Source organism: Chelonia mydas, chromosome 7, assembly GCF_015237465.2.
Source record: "Chelonia mydas isolate rCheMyd1 chromosome 7, rCheMyd1.pri.v2, whole genome shotgun sequence".
Classification (NCBI taxonomy): Eukaryota; Metazoa; Chordata; order Testudines; family Cheloniidae; genus Chelonia; species Chelonia mydas.
The window spans coordinates 121,547,836-121,573,342 of NC_057853.1; the positions used below are offsets into that span (position 1 = coordinate 121,547,836).

Sequence of the window (25,507 nt, forward strand, 5' to 3'; positions counted from 1 at the left end):
AGCCCTGGCTGGGATGATTTAGTTGGGGATTGGTCCTGCTTTGAGCAGGGGGTTGGACTAGATGACCTCCTGAGGTCCCTTCCAACCCTGATATTCTATGATTCCAGCAGAGATGGATGTACAGTGCATAGACAATCCACTAAGCTGTATGAAACATGCAGACACAGTGAGCACAAATGTTGTCTGTCATTAGAGGGTACTTCTTTTTCAAAAAGGATTTACCAGCCCTCACTTTTCAGGGCATAAACCAAACAACAGAGAGGGGACTGCGGGAAAAACTTCTCCTCTGCGCAGGTTATTCTGTAATTGTTCACAAAGAGCTTTCTTGAATCTTCCTCTGAAGCATCTGGTACCACACTGGGTTGGAGACGGAATATTCGACTACACGGGCTACTGCTCTGATCTGGACTGACAATCCCCGTGCTCTGCACATCAGCTTCACTCACTGTAGCAAATGTGTTCACATGCTTAATTTCCAGTTTCTCTCTCAGAAGAGACAAGATCTTACTGCAGTTTAAATCACTCTTGGAATCTGAATTGCACCAAATCACTGCCCACTCCGAACGCCTTTCTATCATGCAGGTTAAGGGAACAGACAAACTCATAGCAAAGACAGCTCAGGGACTAAGACCTGCCAGGATTACGGTCACTGAATATACTATGCTGACGCATTCGTTTGGCTCTTTGGGAACCCCAGGTGTGTGAGACGTTTACAAAGCCCCTAGTTAGCAGGTGCACTGCACCCTTGCTGCCAGTACTGTTAGCCGCCTTTCGCCCAGCCACATCATACATCAGACTCTTTGGACAAGTTGCTCAAGCAAAAGCTTGGGCACAGGAAGGACTGTCAGTCCTCAACCTTAAGCAGGGATGCCCTAGTACTTTGTTTACAAGGCAGGACCTGCCGATACATTTCATGGTGTTTCCAGCGCAAACAAAACTTACAGAGCTGCGGACATCCGGTGCTCTTCAATGATGACACCGCGGCTAAAATAACCGCGAGGGAAGGTGCAATGGCTGAACCCCAAGCTCTGAATAACTGAGCAGCCTGATGCCAGACGAAGTGCATTACCTCTTCCTCGTTAGAGGGAATTGCTCTCTACACGCAGCACACAAACGGCATGGTACTGGGCTGAGGGCAAGCTAATAAATTATGCATGTTTGCCCCCTGGCGGAGCAGCAGATCAATTTCTCAGTCATGGATGCTCAGAGAATCGTGATTTCTGGTTATGCATGGTCACATCACCCAGAGCTTGTGCTCCAATTTTGTTAACAGCTACGGGAAAGCTGCCAACAAGCCATAGGTTTGTTCCATGCATGAACTGGAAAATGGGGATGTTTTTACCAAACCACCTAGGTTCTCCACTCCCTAGAGTCGTCCGGCTTCTCCTTCTTTCCTGCGATTCCTTCTCCCCCTCACACTGCATGCCCATCTTCCCCGGGCCTGACTCCTGGGCCCAGCAGAGAGGTTGCCACAGCTGCTCTAGCAACAAAAGCAGGGTAAGCCTTAACCTACCTAATCTGAATAAATGTTTGGCTTGGGTCTCCATTTTGTACAGAGCCAAGCACACTGGTAGTGCTTCCTAAACAAACCACAGAAAGAAAGAGCCTGAACTCCCACATGTACACCGAGAACTTCAGGAACTAAAAGATGGTGGAGCAGATCCTTATAAAAGGGGTATTTAGGGAGGAGGCATGTGACGGGATGCACAGGTGATTGGCGTCAGTCTCCAGGTCTCAGCTCTCAGGCAGTTTACTCTCCCAGGAATCATTACAGCCAGAGGATGGGAAATGGGACCACTGGCATTTAAGATGCCCTCCTGGTTTCTTAAACTGAAATTACTGCAGATTGGTGGAGCTTTCAGCTCCTACAGCATAGAGCTGTTTGCACAGACCAGCCCTTCTGCTACTGGGGTTCTGGGGTGCAGGTCTTCTCACTCCAGCTCCTGGAGAGCACAGGATTCCTCCTGCCCCAACAGATTTTGCTTCCCTTCACTGCATAAAATGGACCTTTTTTCTCTGCGAGCCTCGTTTTGAACTGAACCGAACTCAGCCCAGGAGCATCTGGGATCAGTACAACGTTTCCATTCTATTTGGATGCCGGATGTGCAGGGGGTGGGCTCACTGCTCCCACGGAAGGGGAAGGCAGCACAGGTCTTCGGCCCTTTGCAATGGGAGCGCAAACTCTGCCAAGAGCATTCCAGGCTCAGGCAGGCTATTGCACAACTGAGCAAAAAAAAGGACCAGTCCCAAGAGACCCTGCTGACAAATCCTGGGAAACAGACCGTGGGGATGGGGAGGAGCTGGGGCATAGTTTTTCTCTCCCTGTTGTGCTCCCAGTTCAGAAGTCTAGTCTTCTGAATGGTGCACCAATGGTCACCAAAGAGGAAGTGGGGCAGGAAGCCACGTGGCTCCCTCAACTAGCTCTGTAACGCCAAATACAATATAGTATTGTGCATTTAGAGCAACCGACCCCTTCAAACCCTCCAGCTGGGTCCTGGAGGCTCCCGGCAAGGCAGCATGGAAAAGGAAGCTCTGTTTCCCTGCACAATGGACTACAGCTCCAACAGTCTCCCGCTCTCACGCCCTCGTCTAGAGCCAGGAAAGCAGGATGCAGCGCTGCTTCTAGCTCCCCCCCGCAGGGCGTTCTCCTCCCATCTTGGCCCCACAGGGAGCACCCGGCAAGGCAGCTCCTCAGGGTGCTCACTGGCTGGAGGCAGGCGCAGCCCGGGGAAGCAGTACAGTCACTCCCTGTGACCGCTCTACAGCCAGCCTGCTCCCTCAGACACGGAGAAAAACGCCCGGCGTCCCAGATGGGCAGTAAGGAAGAGAACGGACGGGCCAGCGCAGCAGGGCTGGACGTGAAAGACCTGGATTCAATTCCTTGGTCTGCCACAGACTCCTCGTGATGCCACGGCCAAGTCACTTTGCTTCCCTGTGCTTCAGCGCCTCATTTGTACCCTGGGGCTAACCACACGGCCCTGCCTGCTTCCCAGCAGGGTTGTGAGGATCACTACACTGAAGACCGAAAGGGGCCTGCACGCTGCGGGAATGAGGGCACGGATGGGTGTGAAGGAGCAGCACAGTCAAGGCAGGAGGAAGTTGTAACCCTCACACCGGACAGAGAGCGAATCAGCTTCCCACACCCAGCAGCAGCAGACAGACAAACCTGGGCCTGCTTCACTCTGAGCTCCTCATCTCCCCAGGTGGGGAGCAAGCACCCGGGCCTCAAACATTTTCCTCTTTTAACCCGGGAGAGCTGAGAGTGGGCATCTGTCGGGGGGAGTCTGAGCAGCAGCTGCTTGAGTACACCCGAACACCAGGCAACGCCCCGACAGCTGCCATCTAAAAGAGACACACAGACGGCAGGACGCTGCGCGGCCCAGAGGAGGCGATTTACTCATTAACGACTGACTTTTTGTAGACATTGTGGAAGCAGCAGGTTGTTGGAGGATCTGAACGAGGAGGGGGCGAGGGCCAAAGCCCCTGGATTGGGAAGGTGTTCGTGGAAACAGGGCATTTGGCTGGCTGAGAGAGCAGAAGAGGGTGGGGAGGTGAAGGAAAAGGCCCAAGATGCGAAGAAAGGTTGTAAGAGTGCTAGTACGACAGGTGGCGAGGGGGCTGGTATAACCCCATGCTGGAGGCCGGGAACCTCCCCGAAAAGAGCACTCCGCTGCACTGGGATGGCAGTTCCTAGCTCCCAGCCCAGGTCAGACGTAGTTAGCTGGATGGCAATGGACAGCGGCTTGAGAAAGCAGTGGAAGGCAATTCTGCCAGGGCTGGTACAGCGAGGCTGCCACCTGGCTGAAGGGAAGAACTCCTCCCCATGCTGGTGTCCAGGAAATCAGATCAGGAACAAAACCATGAGCAATGGCCCAGGCTCATGTATCTGAGAACGAAAGATTAATTACACACAAATGAAATTGTCTTCCTCTAGCATCTTCCATCTGAGGACCTTATAATAATGAATTCAGCATCACAGCCCCCTGTGAGGCGGGGAGTATTACCAGTTCTGTTTCACTGGTGGGGAAACTGAGGCACGGAGGGGCGACATGACTTGTCCAAGTCACACAGTGAGTCAGAGACAGAGCCAGGATGGAACCCAGGAGTCCTGTCTCCTAGCCCTGCATCCCAGGAGAGAACAGCACTTCCTTACCACCTTGACAGTGCTGTTGTGAGGATCAATACAATAAAGATCTCTTTCTAAACGGGGACAAGAAGGGAGACCCCAGAACAATACAAATCCACAACCACAGTAATTGTGATGCCTGAAGAAAGGCTTGAAGGCAGGGAAGCCACAGGGCCCTACAACTGTCTGTTGAGGTACTTGGGTTTGTTCTGAGGGTGGGGGAATTGGTCACATTAAGTGTGCACAGAAGCTCTGCACAACAGTGATCAAACCACTCCTCGGGAGATGAGTATCGACAACAGGGTCTGAAGGGAAAGAACTGCCAGCAGCATTCTCAAGAGACGGGCTTAGGACTGGAAGCATGACCTGGAAATCGCTGCAGGGCTATGACAAACTCCTGTACCAACGTTGCCCAAGGCACTGTCTAGCCCAGCATCCAGGGACCAGGTAACCAATTACCCAGGGGTAGTGCCCATGAAGCCAGCCAGGATTCTGGGGAAGTCTCCTTTCTGTGAGCAGCCTGTCTTCAGGACACACAGCTCACCCAGCTTCCACCTTCCTGGGTCTGACCTCGGAGCATTCAGCATCCTCTGCCCCTCCCTGCGCTTCTCCCAGCGAGTCTGCTCAGGCGGGGTCCTGGGGAAGCCAGAGGGTCCTGCCCCCCAACTCCGCAGTCAGACATGACTCTCAGCCAGCCAGTAAAACAGAAGGTTTATTAGACGACTGGAACATGGTCTAACACAGAGCTTGTAGGTGCAGAGAACAGGACCCCTCAGCTGGGTCCATTTTGGGGGGCAGTGAGCCAGACAACCCCGTCTGCCCTTCACTCCATGTCTCCAGCCAGCCCCAAACTGAAACTCCCTCCAGCCCCTCCTCCTCTGGGCTTTATTCCTTTCCCGGGCCAGGAGGTCACCTGATTCCTTTGTTCTCCAACCCTTTAGCTCTCACCTTGCAGGGGGGAAGGGCCCAGGCCATCAGTGGCCAGGAAACAGGGTGTCGGCCATTCTCTGTGTCCAGACCCCTGCACACACCTGCCCTCTAGGGCTCTGCAACGATCATACACCCTTATCCCACCCCCTAGATACTTAAGAACTGCCTAGGGGAAACTGAGGCACCCCCACAATATTCAGAGGAAACATTAAGAACCGTCCCACTTCATCACAGTAACCAATTACCCAGGGGTAATGCTGGTGCTGGCCCACTTACTGTCGATCAGCTGAGACCCTGGGGGCGAGGGGTGCTGGGGAGCCCACAGACGACAGAGCGATACATTTAATGCATCAGCGGGCTTGTCCCTGGCTCTGAGTGCCCACGTGTGTGGGGAGAGGAAACCTTCTCATGGCTCCTGACAAGAGGGCAGCCCAGACACCAGCGACTGCCCTCGTCAGGTGAGGAACTAAAGCAATAAGGAGTCTGCCCACATCCCTGCTTAACGTATCTCGCGCCCCTTCCCCACTCTGATAGGGTAGGGACTGATTGCCAGTTCTCCTGCCCTCTCTCTTCCCAGTGGCTCCCTCTCCCCCGCTGTGGTTTTACAGCCACAGAAAGAAGCCTGAGCCTTTTTAAAGGCTGGATGTGGTTACTCCTCTAACAGCTAGTTGCTGCTTCTCCATTTTACACGGCTGACTTCATTCAGCGCCGAATTCCATAACTACTGTCAGGTTTTAGTGCTCAGCTGGTGCCTCTCTCAGGGGTATGGACAGTCTGTATTCGCAGGCTCTCCTTCACCTGCTCCTGTTCCCCTCAGCTCCCCGGGATACAAGATATTTGCATCCAAAGAGTCACCTGGCTGAGAAACAATTGCAGCAGCTTGCCAGAGCCAGCAGTGGGCTGGTGTGAGGAGACGACAGCAGCAGCTCCAAGAACCAGGCTGCCTGATGTAAAACTGCTCCAGTAATTTCTTCTCTACAAAACCCACGTACCTGTCCCCTGCTGCCTCACACCAGGTCCCAGCCACCCGTGGAGGTGGGGAAAGTAATGGGAACGTTACCAGCTGGCACGGATGCCAAAGCAGTGGACCGGAGCTCGTTTGAACTGCTCTTCGATATCCCAGCAGTTAAGACAAATTGAATTTTCTAACTTTGTCCCAAGGTCAGGCGAACCCAAAACTTTTTGTAAGTCAGTAAAACTGATCTCATCCGTAACAAGTGCAGGGAGTACGAGGCGGGGCCAAGCTATTTCCACCCTGGCCAACCCTCCAGAGCAGGGTGAGCTCAATGTGACAGCGCAGACTCGTTCTTGAGCCAACCAGGCGCCCAGGAAGAGAGGGCTGCAAGAGCCTCCGGTGGGGTCCTGGGGCAAAGTCATGGCCAGGAGCTGTAAGCGACACCAGCAGCACTAAAGTGGACTCAGACAGAAGGGACATGGGAGAAAGGAAGAGGACGCGCTGAGGGAAGAAGTGGAACTAGGCAGAAGTGCAGCCTCTAGACTGATGGTTCCCAAATTGGGGGTTGGGGTCATGGTGATCCCTACTGTGCAGAGGATGGGTCTTTGTGCCAGGACCCCAGGCAGCATGGAGGTGCCATTTTGAAGAACAAAATGGCACCTCCATGCTGCCTAGGGTCCTGCCGCAAAGACTTCATTAAAATGGCATCATGCCAGCAAAGAATCTGGGAACCTCTGCACTAGAAGAACTAGTCAGACCAAGTGCCGGCAGCATGCCCATGACATACAACTCCATCTATCCTTCACCACATGCAACCCCAAGGACCGGTGCTTGGATGAGATCAGCTCACAGAGGGAAAACAGCTGGCTGAAGCTGAACCCAAGCAAAAGAGAGGTGATGCTGGTGGGCAGAGGAAAGCTTTTTGAAGAGTTTCCAGCCATGGTACAGTCTCCTTTGGTTACAAGTACACTGCCACAGTTGGTCTGTTCACTCCATAGTTTGAACACTGCAGGGAGTCTCCTCAGCAACACAGGCTACCACGAGTACACCAGACCTGACCTCGACTCTCCACACTGGCCTCCTATAGAATTTTTAATTAAGTTCAAGGTCTCGATCCTTATCTTCAAGCTGCTCCATGGCCTGGGACCAAGGAATCTAAAAGAGCCTGAAACTCCAGGATGAAGACCATGGCCAGCAGCTACACTCTGCTGCCACAATGCAACTCTCTACAGTAAGGGTGAAGTTCATCTGTGAAGAAGACAGAACCTTCTCAGGGGCCAGGCCAAGCCTGTGACGTGAACTGCCTCCAGAACTAAGGACTATCACAAACCTCACCATCTTCCGCTCCAAGGTCCATGTTTCTTTGACCTGCCTTCTTTAACATAAACTCAAAGCAACACGCATATTTAAAAAAAAACACACACCTACCAAAACAAACCACTCTACTGCATATTCTCCCCCTGGGGAGCGGCTGAGAGAACAAACACCAGATGTGTAGTCACGTGAATGAATGCACGTCTGAAAGGCACTCAGATGCTATGGTAATAAGTGCCATATAAGAACCTAGACAGAACAGAGTAAGGGAAGAGCTCACACTATGAGACTGCTAGAATCCAGCCCCAGCTCTCCAGGCTTCTGAAGTCCACAAGAAGCTGAAGGGGCTTGGAAAGCAGCAATGCAGAGTTTGTCCAGTTTTGCAGCTAGGTATTTGAAAGGTCAAATCTTATGTAATTTACTTTTCGTTCCCAGTGATGCACTTGGAGTATTACTACTGAGCACAAGGGAGCTGAACAGACTTTTTCCTCTATATCAGTCATGGGTTTAACTTCACTCAAATGCACAAGCTCTCGTCCCTCCTGCCCATCCATAGCTGCAGCAGAAAAAGGCAGGCTGAACAAGAGATTATTTACTATTTCCACTTGAAGGCTAAGTCCAAGTGGCCTCTTCTTCCCCCTTGCAACAATCTCTAAAGCTTGGAAGCATTTCCTTCCCTGCCTCTATATCCCTCAACTCCTCCTAGCACAGAAACCAGCGCAGCCACCATCATCACTGTGTCAGCTGGAATGGGACAGCTATGCTGATTGATGCTTTCTACATAACTCTCTGCTCCTCCGGAGCCAGCAAGCGGCGCTTACACCCAGTTCTGCCAGGCCTCCGGCCCTGCGTGTATTTCAGAATGAGTAAGTGGGCACTCAAAAGCCAGAGAACATTGGTCACAATAAAGTTTTATCAGCTTGAAGGGAGGTCAAATTTTAGGCCTTTACTTCCTCTTTCCAAGCCATTTACCATTTGACCAACTGGCTCTTCAGTCATGCTCTTGCCGGCAGCTGCATGCAGTGTATCTCCCCCTAGCCTAGCTGATTCACTGAGACAGTTGTTACTCCACTCTCCCCCAGTTTTGCAGAAGGGCAAGCTTCCCAGGCTAGACAGCTGCTGCAGCCTGTGACAGCAGGATCGGGGTGGAGGAGTGTCTGGAAACAACTGGTTCAAAAACTGCCCAGCAACATGAATCAATGAACTGAATCCGTCTTGATCCATCACTGGAGTACAAGAAATGTCATCGGTGACAATTGCTATCGGTGGTCAATACCTGAGCCCCCCAGTTACCAAAGCAAAACTCCAGTGATTAATAATGCAACCTGAAATATGTACTGATCCAGTGAGATTGTGTATTACATATATTAAAAGCTGTTTTTAAAATAACTTTCACTGTTTCCTTGTCTCTGCTAAGTTAGTAGGGCTGCCATTTTAATATTTTCCACCAGCAAACTTTGCACTTCGATAGCACTTATCCAGGGAACCCAAAGCTCTTGCCAAAAGCAGGAATTATCCTCCTTTTACAGATAGGAAAACTGAGGACAAGAAAGCTTAAGTGACATGCCCAAGGTCACAGAGTAAGTCAACATAAGGAATAGAAACCAAGTCTTTTTAGTGGCATAGAAAGAATCTGCTTTGCTTTTAGAATAAAAATCCTGAAAGACAGAGTTCCAGCATTGTAGAAGGCGCTGTGCATTTCACGTGTTTTCGTTTTAACAGTGGGTTCAGCAACTGTTCGAATTAAGCAAGATAAAAGTTAAGAACTTACAGCACTTACCTTACAATAATTTAGAAACTGAGTCAATGCTTTCTAATGGCAAAGATGATTTTAATCCTACTTTGCAATCAATTGCCCTACTAAATAGCTGATTCATCATTTTTATTATATTTAAGATTTCTCATAAAATGACTTATTCTTGCAATTATGTGTAGACATTAGAATCTCTCTCATATTCCTATAAATGTGGTTTTCCTTTAAAGCAAACCATAGCAACTCTGAAGAAGTTATCCATATCTTCAAGTTCTGGGGGAATTGCTCAAGCATTACTAATTTTGAGGTGGGAGGAGTTGGAAGGAATGAGGTCTTTTATATAAAGACTTAAATGAGTCACCACTCGTTCAGAATAGCTCATACGTGCAAAACAATATCAAGCAGCACATCCATAGCGACTGCCATCTCCAAAGTGCTGCACAGACATTAACTAATTAGAAAAGTGTCCAATGAAATTAACATGCACAGACCCCTCCCTCATGACCAGCTAAGTCAACGTCTTATCTTATTTTCACAGAGCCGGGAGCAGAATTTAATATTCATCACATCAGGGAACTGGATGGATCTGACCAGAATTCGTCCAGCCGCTCTGTCAGTGCACCTCAATCTTGACCTTCAGTAACCCCTAGTCCTTCCCAAGTACTGATTACCAGACGTGCCAAATAGTGCAGCTGTTTTGAACCCTGGTAAAAAAGGTCTGCCAAGGAATAGGTGGATGCCATCACATTCATCATAGCTTATGACCCAAGACAGATTTCCAGCTGCGTCACCTACGATGCTACATAAACTCTTGCAGAAGCAAACAAGGCTTCTCCTCAGGGAACGGAAGAAGTTTCCAAGTGACCACAGTCCAGCCTTGGTCTCAAACAGAAAGCCAATAATTTACTGACTTTAAAAGGTTCATAACGGTTCTATTACACGACTACATTAAGAGAATTTGAACACACAATAGTCAGAAAACACCAAAGCATCCTTAACTCTGCCCCCTTGTGTGCACACACAACAAAGACGTTCATTACATGAGCACATTTGCTCTTTCCAATACCACACACCATACCATTTTTTCTAGGACCTACAACACACACATGTAGCACCCTTAGCTATTGTGTCCAGCAAAGACAGTAACCACCACTCATATACCAGACACACACTACATGGTTGTGGAGCACACTGCGTATTGTGTGTAGGAGAAATAGGATGTGATCATAAAATCCTAGGACTGGAAGGGACCTCAAGAGGTCGTCTAGTCCAGTCCCCTGCACTCATGGCAGGACTAAGTATTATCTAGACCATCCCTGACAGGTGTGTGTCCAACCTGCTCTTAAAAAATCTCCAATGAGGGAGATTCCACAACCCCCCTGGGCAATTTATTCCAGGGCTTAACCACCCTGACAGTTAGGAAGTTTTGCCTAATGTCCAACCTAAACCGCCCCCTTGCTGCAATTTAAGCCCATTGCTTCTCGTCCTGTCCTCAAAGGTTAAGAAGAACAATTCTTCCCCCTCCTCCTTGTAACAACCTTTTATGTACTTGAAAACTGTTCTCATGTCCCCTCTCAGTCTTCTCTTCTCCAGACTGAACAAACCCAGTTTTTTCCATCTTCCCTCACAGGTCATGTTTTCTAGACCTCCCATCATTTTTGTTGCTCTTCTCTGGACTCTCTCCAATTTGTCTACATATTTCCTGACATGTGGTGCCCAGAACTGGACACAAGACTCCAGCTGAGGCCATAGCACCTCAGAATAGAGAGGAAGAATTACTTCTCGTGTCTTGCTTACAACACTCCTGCTAAGACAGCCCAGAATGATGTTCACTTTTTTTTTTTTTTTTTTTTTTGCAACAGCATTACACTGTTGATTCATATTTAGCTTGTGATCCACTATGACCCCCGATCCCTTTCCACAGCACTCCTTCCTAGGCAGTCATTTCCCATTTTGTATGGGTGCAACTGATTGTTCCTTCCTAAGTGGAGTACTTTGCATTTGTCCTTATTGAATTTCATCCTGTTTACTTCAGACCATTCCTCCAGTTTGTCCAGACCATTTTGAATTTTAATCTTAGCCTCCAAAGCACTTGCAACCCCTCCCATCTTCGTATTATCCGCCAACTTTATAAGTGTACTCTCTATGACATTATCTAAATCATTGATGAAGATATTGAACAGAACCGGACCCAGAACCAAGCCCTGTGGGACCCCACTCGTTATGCCCTTCCAGCATCACTGTGAACTACGGATAACTACTCTCTGGGAACGGTTTTCCAACCAGTTCTGCACCCACCGTATAGTAGCTCCATCTAGGTTGCATTTACCTAGTTTGTTTAGGTTGATCATGTAATTAAAGACTGTACTGGAATGATAAATACAAGGGGGCAGTGTGCGCGGTATCAGGAGGTGACATCAATTCTTCTGGGCAATTACCACACTCGGAGGCTTGGCCTTTCCTTTTTGGGGCATAGCTGGTGTTTAATTGGCTGTGGCAACAGAGAAGCTCCACAACAACTGTTTCAGTTAAATTCCTGACAAAGCAACACAAACCCTGACTCCCCCGTGCAACTTGTAACAGCAATGCACAGCTCTACAGCGTAAGCCCACGAGGGTAGGTGGTCATTAAGTATTAAAACAGATCATTATGCACATAGCCAACAGTGGGAGAAAGAGAAATCAGAAAGCTGCATGTTGCTTCAAGGGAGACCTCTGTGCTCAAACCAAAAAGCGGGGTTCAAACCCTATTGTGGAGACCGAGGGACATATCTGTGTTTTTATGAGTATCATCTGCACCTCACCATACTTGTTTGATATGATCCTTGCAGACTGCATGGAGCTAAATCAGGGGAGGCGGCTGGGTAGAAACAAACAGGAAACGAAATTATGACAGAGCTAAGACCAGAGGGAAGACCCAGGGTCCTTCCGGGAACATGGGGGGAGCTGTTAACTGGGAAGTGCCCACCTGCCTGGCTCCCACCAGGCTAGCAGGTTCGGTTTTCCGAGGCCTAGGATCAAAGGGGCACCAAATCATGAAAGACCCCAGCCTAGAGAGGAGGGGGACAAGGGGGCAGCAGCGGCTGGAGATGAGTCTCTGGCAGAGACGCTGGGAGAACACGACAGGGGCTGTCTGTCTCCCCCAGGCCAGAAGTAGGGGTCTAGGCTGAGTGGAACTTACCCAAGCCTTGCAGGGAAAAAATACAGGTTTGGTAGGACCTGGCACACAGGCCTTTTATTGTTTTATCTCTTTGGTCTGCTGGCTGTGGACCTTTGGGGGAATAAATACTTTGTTTCAAAGAAGCTGTTTTTGAGTCACTTTAATCAGTTGCCGGTCACAGGCTCCCGCAGGTAAAGGGCATTCAGGTGCCCAACCCAGCAGGGCCTGTCGTGTTATCACAGCCGGTAAACGGGGGTGCAAGCCCAGAGATCCAATTGAAGAGTGCTGGGACCATGTGGTTGGACGAGGGTGAAGGTGGCACAATCTGTCACCAGACGGCTGCACGCGGAAGGGACTCACTCACAGGGACCCAATGCGCAGGTCCCCTGTCACTGTGACACCTGTGTTATCCAGTTTCTTTTGTTCAAGGTCTTGGATATAAGCTGGATACTCTGAGCAGAGGATTCCAGTGGACACAGAAGGAGTCACTCTGTTCAGGACTTGGCTGACAGTTACAAAATACAACTAGAAATATTTTTAAAAGGCAAGAAAACTGCAAGGGGGTCAGCTCCTCGGACAGCTTCACACCCACGCTGCTCATGGTAAGGCACTCGGACTCTTCCCTCATGCTTCACCAGCCAGCCAATCGGTGTGGGCATCTGAGCCCACCTAGGTAGGGACAGATACCATGCTCCTGGTCATGGAGGATTAATACCTACGAAGCACACCCTGTGCTATGGATTTATTTCAAAATACAACTGGTTGGGGTAAAAGAATAAATCTGGTCCAGCCTTTAGCTGCCTTTCTCCCGCAAACTCACATGACCATGAAAAGGGAAAAGCCCCTAAGTGACAGCATGCGAGCACAAATACATGCCCAGGAGCAGGGTGTCCAACTGGGGGTCCACACACTGATTGACGGCAGCATCATACACAACAGGGTCGGGTTGCATTTGTGGCTGTGTTTCCTTCCGCAGCATTCCTGACTCCTCTGCGTCTCACTGAAAGCTCTCGCCCGAAGCTCAAGTCCCAGCAGGAGATTGCAGAAGCTTTCGGAGGCAGCGCTGCTGCTGGCCTCCCATGCGCACACAACGTTTAACACCGAGGTAGCTCTTCTCTCCATTAGAGGGGACACAAGCTGTTTGCCTTATTTAGAGACCTGCCAACACTAGACTTCGGAAGGGAAGAGACGGGTCTGCACAACTCTGCTGTCATCACCTACAATTCTCATCTCAATTCCCCTACGCCCTACTCTCTGCTGCCTCCTCTCCGCACCACGCTCCCTTTGTCTCCCTCTCCCACTCAGTTTTATGCCTGGAGCAGCCTTCCTCCTCCGATGTGCCATGCACAACTCCCTCCCTGCCCGTCAGTCACTCCTCACAAGTCTTCCCATTTGTCCGCCACCCCAAATCTCTGCCCGGGTGCTCGCTGCTGCTACGCCACAGGGCTCCCTGGCCTCAGTCTGTGCAGCTCCTACATGAGGAAGGGACTGAGGCAGGCCTCTAGGGCTCTCTGTTAGGCACCTCTCGAGCTTCAGGCTGATGTCGCTTTGGCGCTCCACAGCTCTGAAGGTTTGCAGACCTGGAGCTCCCTTCTGCAGACCCCTGGGGACACTACAGCCATCGGCACCGTTTCTGCAGTCTGGCACAGGAAGCAGATGGGGAGCATGCCAGCTGGGGGCTCAGAAAGGGCAGAGTAGGGTGCAAAGATTTCTGTATCCCAATAGGGCATCAGCTGGCCAACAGACCGAGGGCAGAACATCCCCATCCACTCATGCCAGTGGCAGGAGCACCATGGGAAATCAAACAGCTCCCTGGTGAAGGAATATTACTAGAACCACCCAACTTGTCCCCAGGGAGAGCCGGCCTTTCGGAAATCAGCCTGCCCTAGACATCATTCAGGAAAATCACACCTGTTCCACCCCACAGTGGTCTACCCGGTCTACCCCACAGTTAGGTCGAGGTAAGACAGTTTACATCAACCTAATTCTGTAAGCGTCTACGCGACAACGTTGCGCTCACCAGTGTAAGTCACCCACTACACCAACGTAACTCCGCCCACGTGACAGGTGTAGCGCTTCAGTCGGTGTAGTTGGGTCGATGCAGTGTCGTGTAGACGCTGCACTGACTGTTCCGACTGTCAGCCCCGCCTGGCAGGGCTCCGGCTGTCAGTGCCCCACAGCGCCCTACACTGACAGTTGGTGAAAGAGCTCCTGGTGAGGACACGCACTGCCGACAGAAGCTAGTGTGGACACACACAACTGATTTAATTACTGCGGTGGCTGTATGTTAGCGTAACTTAAGTCACCTCAACTTGTGTGTAGTGTAGACATGCCCTGAGTCCTGAGTCTCAGAGTGCAGTAGGAAAGGGATGAAATTTTTAGAAAGGAAAGTTTAGGTTTATAACGATTCCTCATAGTGAGATCATTAAACTGTGGACTAGTCTCTTAAGGGACGTTGTGGAAAGGTTATCGCTTGGCACTTGCAGAAGCAGACTCAATAAAGCCCCGATCAACGTACTGTACTGCCCTGGCCATGCAGAAATGAGCTAACTGGGAGGTGTGGGGTACAGCTCTGAGTTCCATCCTGCAATTACAGCTCACTCACTGCCGGATACTGTTTCTATTGGCATGGATTTCATTGCCACACAACCAGTCCTCTGGGGGCTGGGTTCTGAAGAAAGCAACTGGAAAGAACTCACTAATTAATTAAGGGCACCCACTTCACCCCCTACAGGAATAAACCGAGAAAGGCATGATGGGTCACATGTCACAAACGGCCAAATGAAATAACTGAAACGAAGTCCGATTGTTGGTGCATTTCCATGTCCCTGCACTCAGCTGGGCACAGCGACCAAAGGAAAGTACTCGACTGCAAATTGAGAACCGCTTCGGAAACCCCCCAGCACATCTTTTCAACAGCCATCCTCTAGCCAAGTTCCTGGCAAGAACTGCATGAATCCAGCCAAGCCATCAATCCTAGACCTGAACCACAACTCCCAGAGCAGACACAGGGGATCAGGTCCCTTTCAATTCGCAGAAACCTCCCTTTTAACCTAGGGGAGTAATTGCACCCTCACAGCTCAGCTGCTTCTCCTGCTTGCAGGACTGGAAGAGAAGCCTGGAAACGAGCAATGGATTAGGGCTGTTAGGGTGAATACAAAGATTGCACCACCCAATAAAAGCATACAGTGCTGTGTCCACGGTAATGTTCACCGACTCCCTTTAATGGGAAACAAAAACAACCCCCTAAAAGACCTTTTCTCGCTCAGTGGGGGGAGTGGCACAAAGTGCCCCCACAGTGAACAACACAGGGGCCAGAGTTTAGAAGCATCTCCGCCTTCCCGGTTATATTTGTGGTCAAGAGATTGCGCAGCTCCTCACACAAGCCTCTCTGTAGCCCACCTGCTGCAACAAACCCAGCTTCTCCTGCACCGCAGCCATCCCGCTATTCCCAGCTGTTGGAGGGAGAAATAGCCTCCAGTAAGGAATGCTGCTCCCATCAGGTGAGTGGGGCTCTGAGGACTGATATAAAAAAACATGAGGCACTTGGATACTATGGTAATCAGGGCCATACAAGAAGGCAGATTAGCTACTATTATAAGGATCCAAGAAGAATCCAAGACAGATACAGAGGAGGCGAAGAGGAGGAGGAGGAGGAGTTTTGAAAGGGATCTAATTACCATGCAGTGATTTTTAAAAGAAAATCGAGCAGTTTTGACAAAAGCTGTAGCTGTGGTTTAAAAAGTTCCCCAAGGAAAGAGCGCTCTTAGCAAGGGAGGAGCAGCTCCTGGAGCATGTACAAAGACAGGTGAATGTAAATGGTTCGAGGTACCTGACCAGAGCTCCCGCCAGGTATAATGAAGCCTCACTCTGCATTTCTTCTGATAGCACAGCAGCTTGTGCACGATCTGAATGCACCGCCTAGAACAGAGAGAGGACAGCAAGATTATCACTCACCACCGAGACACTGCCGTGGCCATTTTAAACTCTTACACAGCAGACCTTTAGACTTCTAGGAAAGGAATAGACAGCGGATGGCAGGATGGGGAGAAAGGCAAGTTGAACCAAGCCCCTAGCTAGGAGGGCTTGACTCACTGTCTCAGGCCTGCTGCCCGAAGGGAAGCGGGGTCACCAGGACAAGACTGGAGAGAGCACCTCGCATGGCAGCATTCACGCTCCTAGTGACTGAATGTGCTACAGAAACACTTACAGAACAATACCCCAGGGCTCTCTTGCGTCACTGGTTTCTCACATTTGGACACTCTTCCTCACGGGGAGTTTAGAAGATTCACTGTCCTGGCATGAGGAGCCTAGAAGGTCCATGAAAAGGAGCTACATGGCTCGCAGAACTGACATGCTTTGCCAGATGAGTTCAGCGAACTTGCAAGTTCCTTGAATCTGGAACCAGTTACAGGTGCAACAGACCTTATCTGCTCCACACGCACGACAGCATCACAAGCACACACAGGTCCTTGCAAGGTCCGCAAGCAAAAATCCTGGGGCGTCCAGGAGACAGCACTGAGTTTACAGCCCGTGCTGATTAAGCTCCAGAGGCAACGCCTGCAGACGCCAGCTCCAAAGCAGTAAGTGTAGCACTTGGCAGGTCTACAGCATGTCTAAGTCTTCCTACTGAACTCACAACCAGAGTGCCCAGGCACCTCCAGACTTTTTAGGAACAAGTCCATCTGTGGAGCTTGCAGCTTCCTGGGCAAAGTCTGCAGGATCTCGAGAGAAAACGGCTGCATACCTGTTTGGAAACTGTTGTTCTTCAAGATGCTTTGCACACGTCCATGCCACTTCAGGTGCACGTGCACCGAAGCCGGAGAACTTTCCCCCACAGTGGTACCTGTCAGGGCGGTGCATGCACCCTCCACACACATGCTGCTAGCCAAGGGCATAAAGGGGCAGAATCACACGAGAAGCCAGAGTTTGCTGCCACTCTGAGGCAGGGTGGAATGAGAGTGGGTTGTGGAATGGACACAGAATCATACGGTTAGAAGGGGCCGCAAGGGTGATCTCCTCTAACCCCCAGCCCAAATTCAGGATTTGAGCAGCACAAAATACATATGCAGTGCATCGCAAAGCACGACAGTACCAAACAGGTATGTAACTATTTTTATCTCAGTGTCTGCACATGGCACAAGCAATTCCAGATGGAGGAAGGTACTGGAGTCTACCTAAACAAGGATTCCAACACTACTCTCCCAAATCTAGCATCATCTCGTCAGGCCTGGGGGAGAGCATAATGAGGAGTGAATGTATGACCCAGATGCAGCCCTGCAACAGTCATTGATGGGTACGTGACCCAAGAAAGCAGCTGATGCTGCATGAGCTCTTGTAGAGTGTGCTAAAACTCTTTGAGGTAGAAAAACTTTAGCAATATCATAGCACAGATGAATGCAAGAGGAGACCCAGGAAAAAATCCTCTGAAGTGACAGGTTTTCCTTTCATCTTGTCGGCACAGGAGACTGATGGATGAGGAAATGCCCTGAAGTTCATGCATAGGTCCAATATTGCCTGAAACCGACCTCAAACCAGCCAGTCATCCAGATATGGGTGCCATCACTGTCATGCGCTTTGTGAAGACTCAAGGGGCTAATGGCAAGTCAAAGTGGGGAGGACCATAAACCAATAATGAAAATCTGCTACAAGAATCTGCTGGAAGGGTCCTCAAGAGGTCACCAAGTCCAGCCCCCTGCACTGAGGCAGGACCAAGTGTACCTAGACCATGCCTTGCAGGTGTTTGTCCAACCTGTTCTTAAAAACCTCCAAAGAGGGGGATTCCACAACCTGCCTTAAGAACATAAGAACGGCCCACTGGGTCAGACCAAGGGTCCACCTAGCCCAGTGTCCTGTCTTCTGACAGTGGCCAGTGCCAGGTGCCCCAGAGGGAATGAACAGAACCGAGAATCATTGAGTGATCCATCCCCTGTCACCCATTCCCAGCTTCTGGCAAAGCCTTGGAAGTCTATTCCAGAGCTTAAATTACCCTTTGTGACAAAGTTCCTCCTCTGCCTTGGTGGGTCCTGCACTTATTGGCAGATTTGCTCGCCTCAGAGATTCACGGCAGCCCTCAGCTTGGCCGCTTTTGCTAGTGGCTCAAACCTGCCGTCCACTCAGCTACCCTCATCGCTGGCCAGCATGGGGAAAAGATTGGCTCACCTAGTGGGTCGGGGGACAGGCCAGGGACCTTCCCCGCTGGTGGGACCCCCAGTCCAGGTCAACTCCTCCGGTATCCAATAGGGAATTGGGGGGATAGGGGGAACCTGGGCCCGCCCTCTACTCCGGGTTCCAGCCCAGGGCCCTGTGGATCACAGCTGTCTACAGCGTTTCTTGTAATAGCCGTGTGACAGCTACAACTCCCTGGGCTACTTCCCCATGGCTTCCTCCCAACCCCTTCTGTATCTTCACCACAGGACCTCCCTCCTGATGTCTGATAATGCTTGTACTTCTCAGTCCTCCAGCAGTACGCCTTCTCACTCTCAGCTTCTTGCGACTCTTGCTCCCAGCTCCTCGCATGCACCTTACTAAATGAAGTGAGGTCCTTTTTAAAACCAGGTGCCCTGATTAGCCTGCCTGTCCTGATTCTGGTAGCTTCTTAATTGGCTCCTGGTGTCCTAATTAGCCTGCCTTAATTGATTCCAGCAACTTCGTGATTGTTCTGGAACAGCCCATTATCTTACTCAGGGGAAAGGGACCTGCTTAATCTGGGGCTAATATATCTACTTTCTATCACTCTCCTGTAGCCATCTGGCCTGACCCTGTCACACCTTATAGACCATTTTTTCCTAATACCCAACCTAAATCTCCCTTGCTGCAAATTAAGCTCATTACTTCTTGGCCTACGTTCAGAGGACTTGGAGAACAGGTGATCACTGTCCTCTTTATAGCAGCTGTTAATATATTCAAAGACTGTTCTCAGGTCCCCCCTCAGACTTCATTTCTCAAGATTAAACACCCAGTTTTTTTAACCGTTCACCACAGGCCAGGTTTTCTAAATATTTTATCCTCTTTGTTGCTCTCCTTTGGACTCTCTCCAATTTATCCACATTTTTCCTAACGTGTGGAGCCCAGAACTGGACACAGGATCCCAACGGAGGCCTCACCAGTGCTGAGTAGAGCAGTTCTCATGAGCTCCCATTTTCACATGATACTCCTGTTAATAGGCCCCAGAATGATATTATAGCATTTTTGCAACTGCATCACATGGTTGACTAATACTCGATTTGTGATCCACTCTAACCTCTGATTCTGTACAGGAGTGCTACCACCTAGCCCGTTGTTCCCTATTTTATAGTTGTGCATCTGATTTTTCCTTCCTAAGTGGAGTACTTTGTACTTGTCTTTATTGAATTTCATCTTGTTGATTTCAGACCAATTCTCTGATTTGTCAAGGTCGTTTTGAATTCTAATCCTGTTCTCCAAAGTGCTTGCAATTCCTCCCAGTTTGGTGTCATCGCAAATTTTAGAAGCATACTCTCCACTCAATTATCCAAGTCACTAATGAAAATATTAAATAGTACCAGACCCATGAATGACCCCTACGGGACCCCACTAAATATGCCCTCCCAGGAGTGAACACTGGATAACCACCCTTTGGGTATACTCTGTCAACCTACCGTATAGTCATTTCATTTCGACGACATTTTCCCAGTTTGCTGATGAGAATGTCATGTGGGACTGTGCCAAAAACCTTATTAAAATCAAGAAATACCACACCTACTGCTTCCCTCCTGTCCACTTGACCAGTAACACTGTCAGAGGAGGAAATGAGGTTGGTTTCACATGACTTCTTATTGACAAATCCGCATTACCTATTTTTTATAATCCTATTGTCCTGTAGGTGCTTACAAATTGATTGTTTAATAATTTGTTCCAGTATTTTTCCAGGTATCAAAATGAGGTTGACTGATTTATAATCCCCTGGGCCCTCTTTTTCCCCTTTTTAAAAGATAGCTACTATGTTTGCCCTTCTCCAGGCCTCTGGGACCTCACCTGTCCTCCATTAGAATTGCTAATGATTCTGAGATTGCTTCTGAGATCTGTGGGCAGAACTTTCTCTTAGGGTCTGGAGTATAAATGCCCATAGATTTTAGGGTTGCCCCAAAATCTTTAAGAGTGCAAAGTTTCATCTGTTTTCTCCTGAGAACAGATTCAGACCCTCAAATGGCAAGTCCTCAATTGTTGGCTGGACTTCTGTTGGTATGCTCGATAACTGCAGCCAAAAAGCATGATGCCCAGCGATTGCCAGTGTCAACACTCAAGCTGCCAAATCTGCCTTGTCCTATGCAGCCTGTAAAGATGGTCTTGCCGCCAGGTGGCTTTCATTTAGTGCAGCTCTAGACTTCTCTTTAGGAACATCTGGCAGCTTGTCTGTAAATTGGAACACTGAGTCCCAGCTGGAAAAACCCTAATGGGCTAAGAGGGCCTGCCGGATGGTTTGCAATCCTAAACTGCAGTCCTGAAGACAAATAAACCATTCTCCCAAATAAGTCCAGGTCTTTTGCATTTTTGTCCTTGGGAGCAGATTTAGAATGCCCTGGCCTTGGTTTCTCATTCACAGCTGCCACTACCAAAGGTCTGGATGTCAATAAAAACACTCATGCCCCTGAGATGGAACTTGGTGCCTCTCCTTTGTTCTTTTGGCAGTGGGTGTCAGAGAAGAGGGATTTCAGAGTAGCAGCTGTGTTAGTCTGTATTCGCAAAAAGAAAAGGAGGACTTGTGGCACCTTAGAGACTAATAAATTTATTTGAGCATAAGCTTTCATGATGATCCGATGAAGTGAGCTGTAGTTCACGAAAGCTTATGCTCAAATAAATTAGTTAGTCTCTAAGGTGCCACAAGTCCTCCTTTTCTCTTATAGGGAAGAGGGAGTTTGCCAAAGAATTTTGGTGGGATCTAATAGGCAGAATATCCACCAACCTGTGTGGATTATCCTGGACCAATTCACTCTGAATACCCGGGGAGGTGGCTATCCTTTCCAGAAGTTGCTGGTACATTTTATAATTGTCCGGACCTGGGAAAGGCTACTCCAGAACAGCAGTGTCATGTGGTGATGATGAGGAAGTGTTGAGCAGAGGCACTAAAGTGTCTGTCTGCGCCACTGTTTGCTGAACAGCCATAGCAGGAGGGTCAGAACCCAGAGGAATAAGATCCCCCAGTTGCTGGCTACTGGATGTCAGTACCGAGACCGGTACCAGATGGAGAACAGCACCTTGATGGGGATCTAGTAGAGCAACGTCTAGGAGAAGACCTTGAGTCTGGAGGAACTCCTCATGGGTTCCAGAAAGGCCACTGCTGTACATGACATGGTACCAGGGATGAACCTCATGGCATCCTACCTCTGCACTTGCTCCTGTCAGAGCCACGATACTTGGGCCTTGACCTGCATGAAGAGGAACAAGGAGACGCGCAAGACCTCCTGTAATGAGAGCTCAATATGCAAGACTTTGAGGAAGAGTCAGCATTCGAATGCCAAGGCAGCACAGTACCAGATGGAGTAGCTGGAGTCCAACACCTGGACCATCAAGCAGCAGACAGTGCCAAAGGAAGCATCTGAGTCTTTCCTGCTGAAGGGACCATGGGCTTGGTCTGCTGCACAACAGAGCTCCCAGATCCTGATGGTGTTGATAAAGGCTCAGTTCCAGATGGTGCTGAATGTATAGGTGCCGAAGATCCCAGTACTGGGGCTTGCATGGCAGGAACAGTTGGTACCTGGACTTCGTCCTGCATCAGTGGCGTCTGGCATGGACAGGCACAAAAGGTCCCAGGCTGCTGCTTAGACCTCAGGGATCATCGGCACCCATATACCAGGGTGCACCACAGAGGAAGTTGATGCCATTGAAGGGCCCAGCAACGGAGTTGGCATAAGGTGCCACAATCAATACTCTATACTGCTAGAATGTGGTTCCAGGGAGAACCTTAGCAGGAGCTGATTTAGCTCTAGCCTCAGTACCAGCCTTCTGGTGAAAGTCTGTAGGGGACCTACCCCTTGAAGAAGAGGCTCCTTCTGGCTAGAAGAGGCCAAAAGTGCTGGACGACTTCTGTTTTTTATGCTGTACTGGAGAAGAAGAATGGTGTCTTTGGCTCCCTTCAATGCAAGGACACCCCCAAGTCTGGCAGCGCGCTCTGAGACAGAGTCGAGTCCAATTTCCTGCATACCACGCGGTGGGGTTCCCAATGGGGGCGCAGAGCTGCTTCCATCAGAAGGTCTCCATGTCAAACTTCCTCAACTTTAGTCTTGGTCTTACCCCCGCAGAGATAGGGCACTGATGCCTCACGGGTCCTTCTCCCAAACATTTTAACCGGTGGGAGTGAGACTCGTTGACTGGCCAGATTCGTTAGCACCAGAACAGCGCTTAAATCCATGGGATACAGGCATGTCCCCGACAGAGCCAAAAGCTCGAAGGAAAGAAGGATAAAAACAAAGATTCTTTAGGAAACGAGTATTACCTGTCTAAACTACAGCTACACCGCCAACTAAACTACCCGCTCGCCGTAAAGATCTCGCAGGCTGTTTGCTAAAGGGACAATGGGGAAGAATGTGAGACGATCACATAGGAGTTGACTATATACCACAGGCAGTGAGAAGGAACTGAGGGCGTCAGGGCAGCCCTGCCCCCTTGAGCCCTTGGCTGGCAGCACAAGCGTGCAAAGGGCGCATGCGGTGCCCCCACAGGTCCTGGTAGAGGACAAAGTTCTCCAGTTTCGGTTTCCGGGCGCGCAGACACCAGAAGTGGAAGGGATGTGTGCAGGCACTCAGAGGAGAAGTTAGTGAATAAAAACCCCTGCTGTTTGAACAGGAGCTCTTGGCTCCCAGAGCGTGCAAGCCCCGCCCAGCCAGTCTCTATAGAGCTTTCCAGTTTCCTGGACCCAAGCCAATGGGCTAAAGGAATTTACACATTCAGACTACGGCTGCAGCATTCGTAATCTCCTTCAATCAGATACCTATTTAATGAGCTTAAAAACTACAACAGGGAGGTCTGCGATCTTTCCAAGTGTCCTATACCAGACTAATTGTCTATGGATCTTAAGAACTCTTATGCTATGCCTCCAGACTTCACAATGCCCTAGACCCACAGCTCTTTGGATTGAGCAGTTTCCAAACCCTGCAGGCTTTATAAACTCCACAGAGACTTTGCAGAGCTCCCAGAAGTTCAAATATTCATAGTGACTAACTCCAGAATTAACTACCCAACATCTGGAGAATTGTTCCGGGCACCAGATCTCATTAAGGACAAAATTTTAAAAATAAAAATTTGAACTTGCTAGACCAGGTTGATTTTAGCTTTCCAAATAATTTCAGTGAGGAAAAATCCCTGTTGTTCAAACTCTTATCTCTTAAAGACACCTTGTCTGATTAATAGCAACATTTCCTGGAAAGGTCTCTTGTACCAAGAGAAAAAAACACAAACAAACACACACACACCAGAAATTAAGCAGAAAGGAGCTCTTTCTGAAAAAGTTTTGTAACTGGAGAGGGAGGCTGCTCAAAACTGGGCTTAAACTAAAAACTGGCTACAAGTGTCAGACCCATGGTCCATACACATTTCATCAGCCACTGTTAGATGATCCCCTGCAGTACCAACGTGCAGTAGGAAGGACTGAAATTCCTAGTTAGCGTGTGATTAGATTAAACCCTAAACATTAGCTGAACATGGCATTTGCTACGTACTTAACATTGGACTCTATTTACAAAGGGAAAAGGAACCAAACAGAAGCAGCGAGCCAGGCTCGGCGTGTCCTCTGGGACGCTATTGCTAGCACCCATGCGAGCAGCACAGCGCGATTACCACGTCTGTGCACGGTGCCATTCCATCCAAGTCTGTCTGTTGGGCCCGGGTCGGTCTTGGGGTACAGCTAGGCAGGCAGTGCCAAGGGGAAGCCTGGTAAAAGCTAAATCATTTCTCTTATTCCTCCGAAATCAACAGCAGCTGATGGTCAGTGTTCCGGGGAACACCTTGGGACTGGAAGCTACAGGCTACAAACAGCAAGGCCCTTTCAGTGGTGGACCCAAAAGAGACAAGGAGCACAGGGAGGGTGGATAACAGTACCTAATTCCGTCCCGGGCCAAACCTCCAGTGCCCCTGGGGCCAGGCTTACCTATTCCCAGAGGGCACTGCATTAGGGATCATGACCTGCGTCAGCTGCATTTTAGAGGCTGGCAGAGCATGTGCTGCAGATTTATAACACGCATCCCTGATTATGGACCCACAGTCACCCCCTAGGTCAAAGCAATCTAAATGATTCTTAAGAATATTAATGTACCTGCCCCATAACAGCCCCACACTGTCACCGGCTAAATGTACTTGCCAGCTGATGCAGCACTACGAGTGCATTCAGAACACACGTTGTTTGCAACTGACTCCCAATCGCCGGACTGGCTTCACTTCCCTGTTTTATCTGTCCTTGGTGTTTCAAAATCAGCTTTTTGTCTCCAGCTCAGGATTTGGCTTTGGTGGCCGGTGCAATGTTTTGTGACAATTCTCCCCACTGTGCAGCTCTTTGTAGTTGATCAGGCAGATTAGGAAAGCTGTCTGATGGGTGAAATTCATTTCTTTGATAATTTCTTGGCACGCTGAACATCTCAACAATATATGCTCAGACCTAGGAGCTTCTGGAATGCCCACCTGCCCGAAAAATGTTATTTTGGCCTGAAGTGCATTATGTGATTTCCCCGCCCCCATTCCAGAGGATAAATTCACAGTCAGCCAGCCCTCGGTCACTTACACATAAAGATCCATAGGAAACTCTTTCATCATGTGTGTTACGATGAACTCCACCATCAGATCTGGGAGACCGGGGAGGAAAACGACAAAGTAAATGTAAAACTAGCTGCAGTAACACCTGGCAGGCAATAATAAGCACATCCAACTACCCCCACCCCCACCATGTCACAACAATCCTGGTTAGAAGCAAGAGAGATAATTTACTAAATAGTCTGAATTAGGCACCTCTTCAGCCCAGGGTGAAGCTACTGAGAGTAGCCTGGCATTTTAACGGGAAGCACTCTGAGACATGCTTCCTCCATGCACTTTTCCCCGCACTGTTGTTTAAATAAAAAAACACATCACTAATTTTGATGCATAGAATTGCACTCATATTTCAAACCTTAGCACCAATGGAAAATTCCGATAGGAAGTATGTTTTAGAACCCAGTTGTCACCAGAGGCCAGATATGTTTTACAACTTTGTTTTCCGAGACGATAACGTAGAAGACATTCATATATCTACACAATCGGCTCTGAAGCAAAGTAGATCCAGTCTTGC

The 25,507-nt window shown here is 49.3% G+C and overlaps 1 protein-coding gene across 2 annotated transcripts in view; it reads right to left on the bottom strand.

Moving 5' to 3' along the window:
* Positions 1-25,507, bottom strand: part of ARMH3 (armadillo like helical domain containing 3) — a 182,973-nt gene that overhangs the window by 93,927 nt on the left and 63,539 nt on the right. For both annotated transcript variants that reach the window (XM_037903837.2, XM_043550711.1), the window contains exons 19-20: positions 24,968-25,028; positions 16,070-16,158 (exon numbers count right to left, since the gene is read on the bottom strand). In XM_037903837.2, the coding sequence (XP_037759765.1) occupies positions 16,070-16,158; positions 24,968-25,028 (150 nt within the window). The remainder of the gene's footprint in view (positions 1-16,069; positions 16,159-24,967; positions 25,029-25,507) is intronic.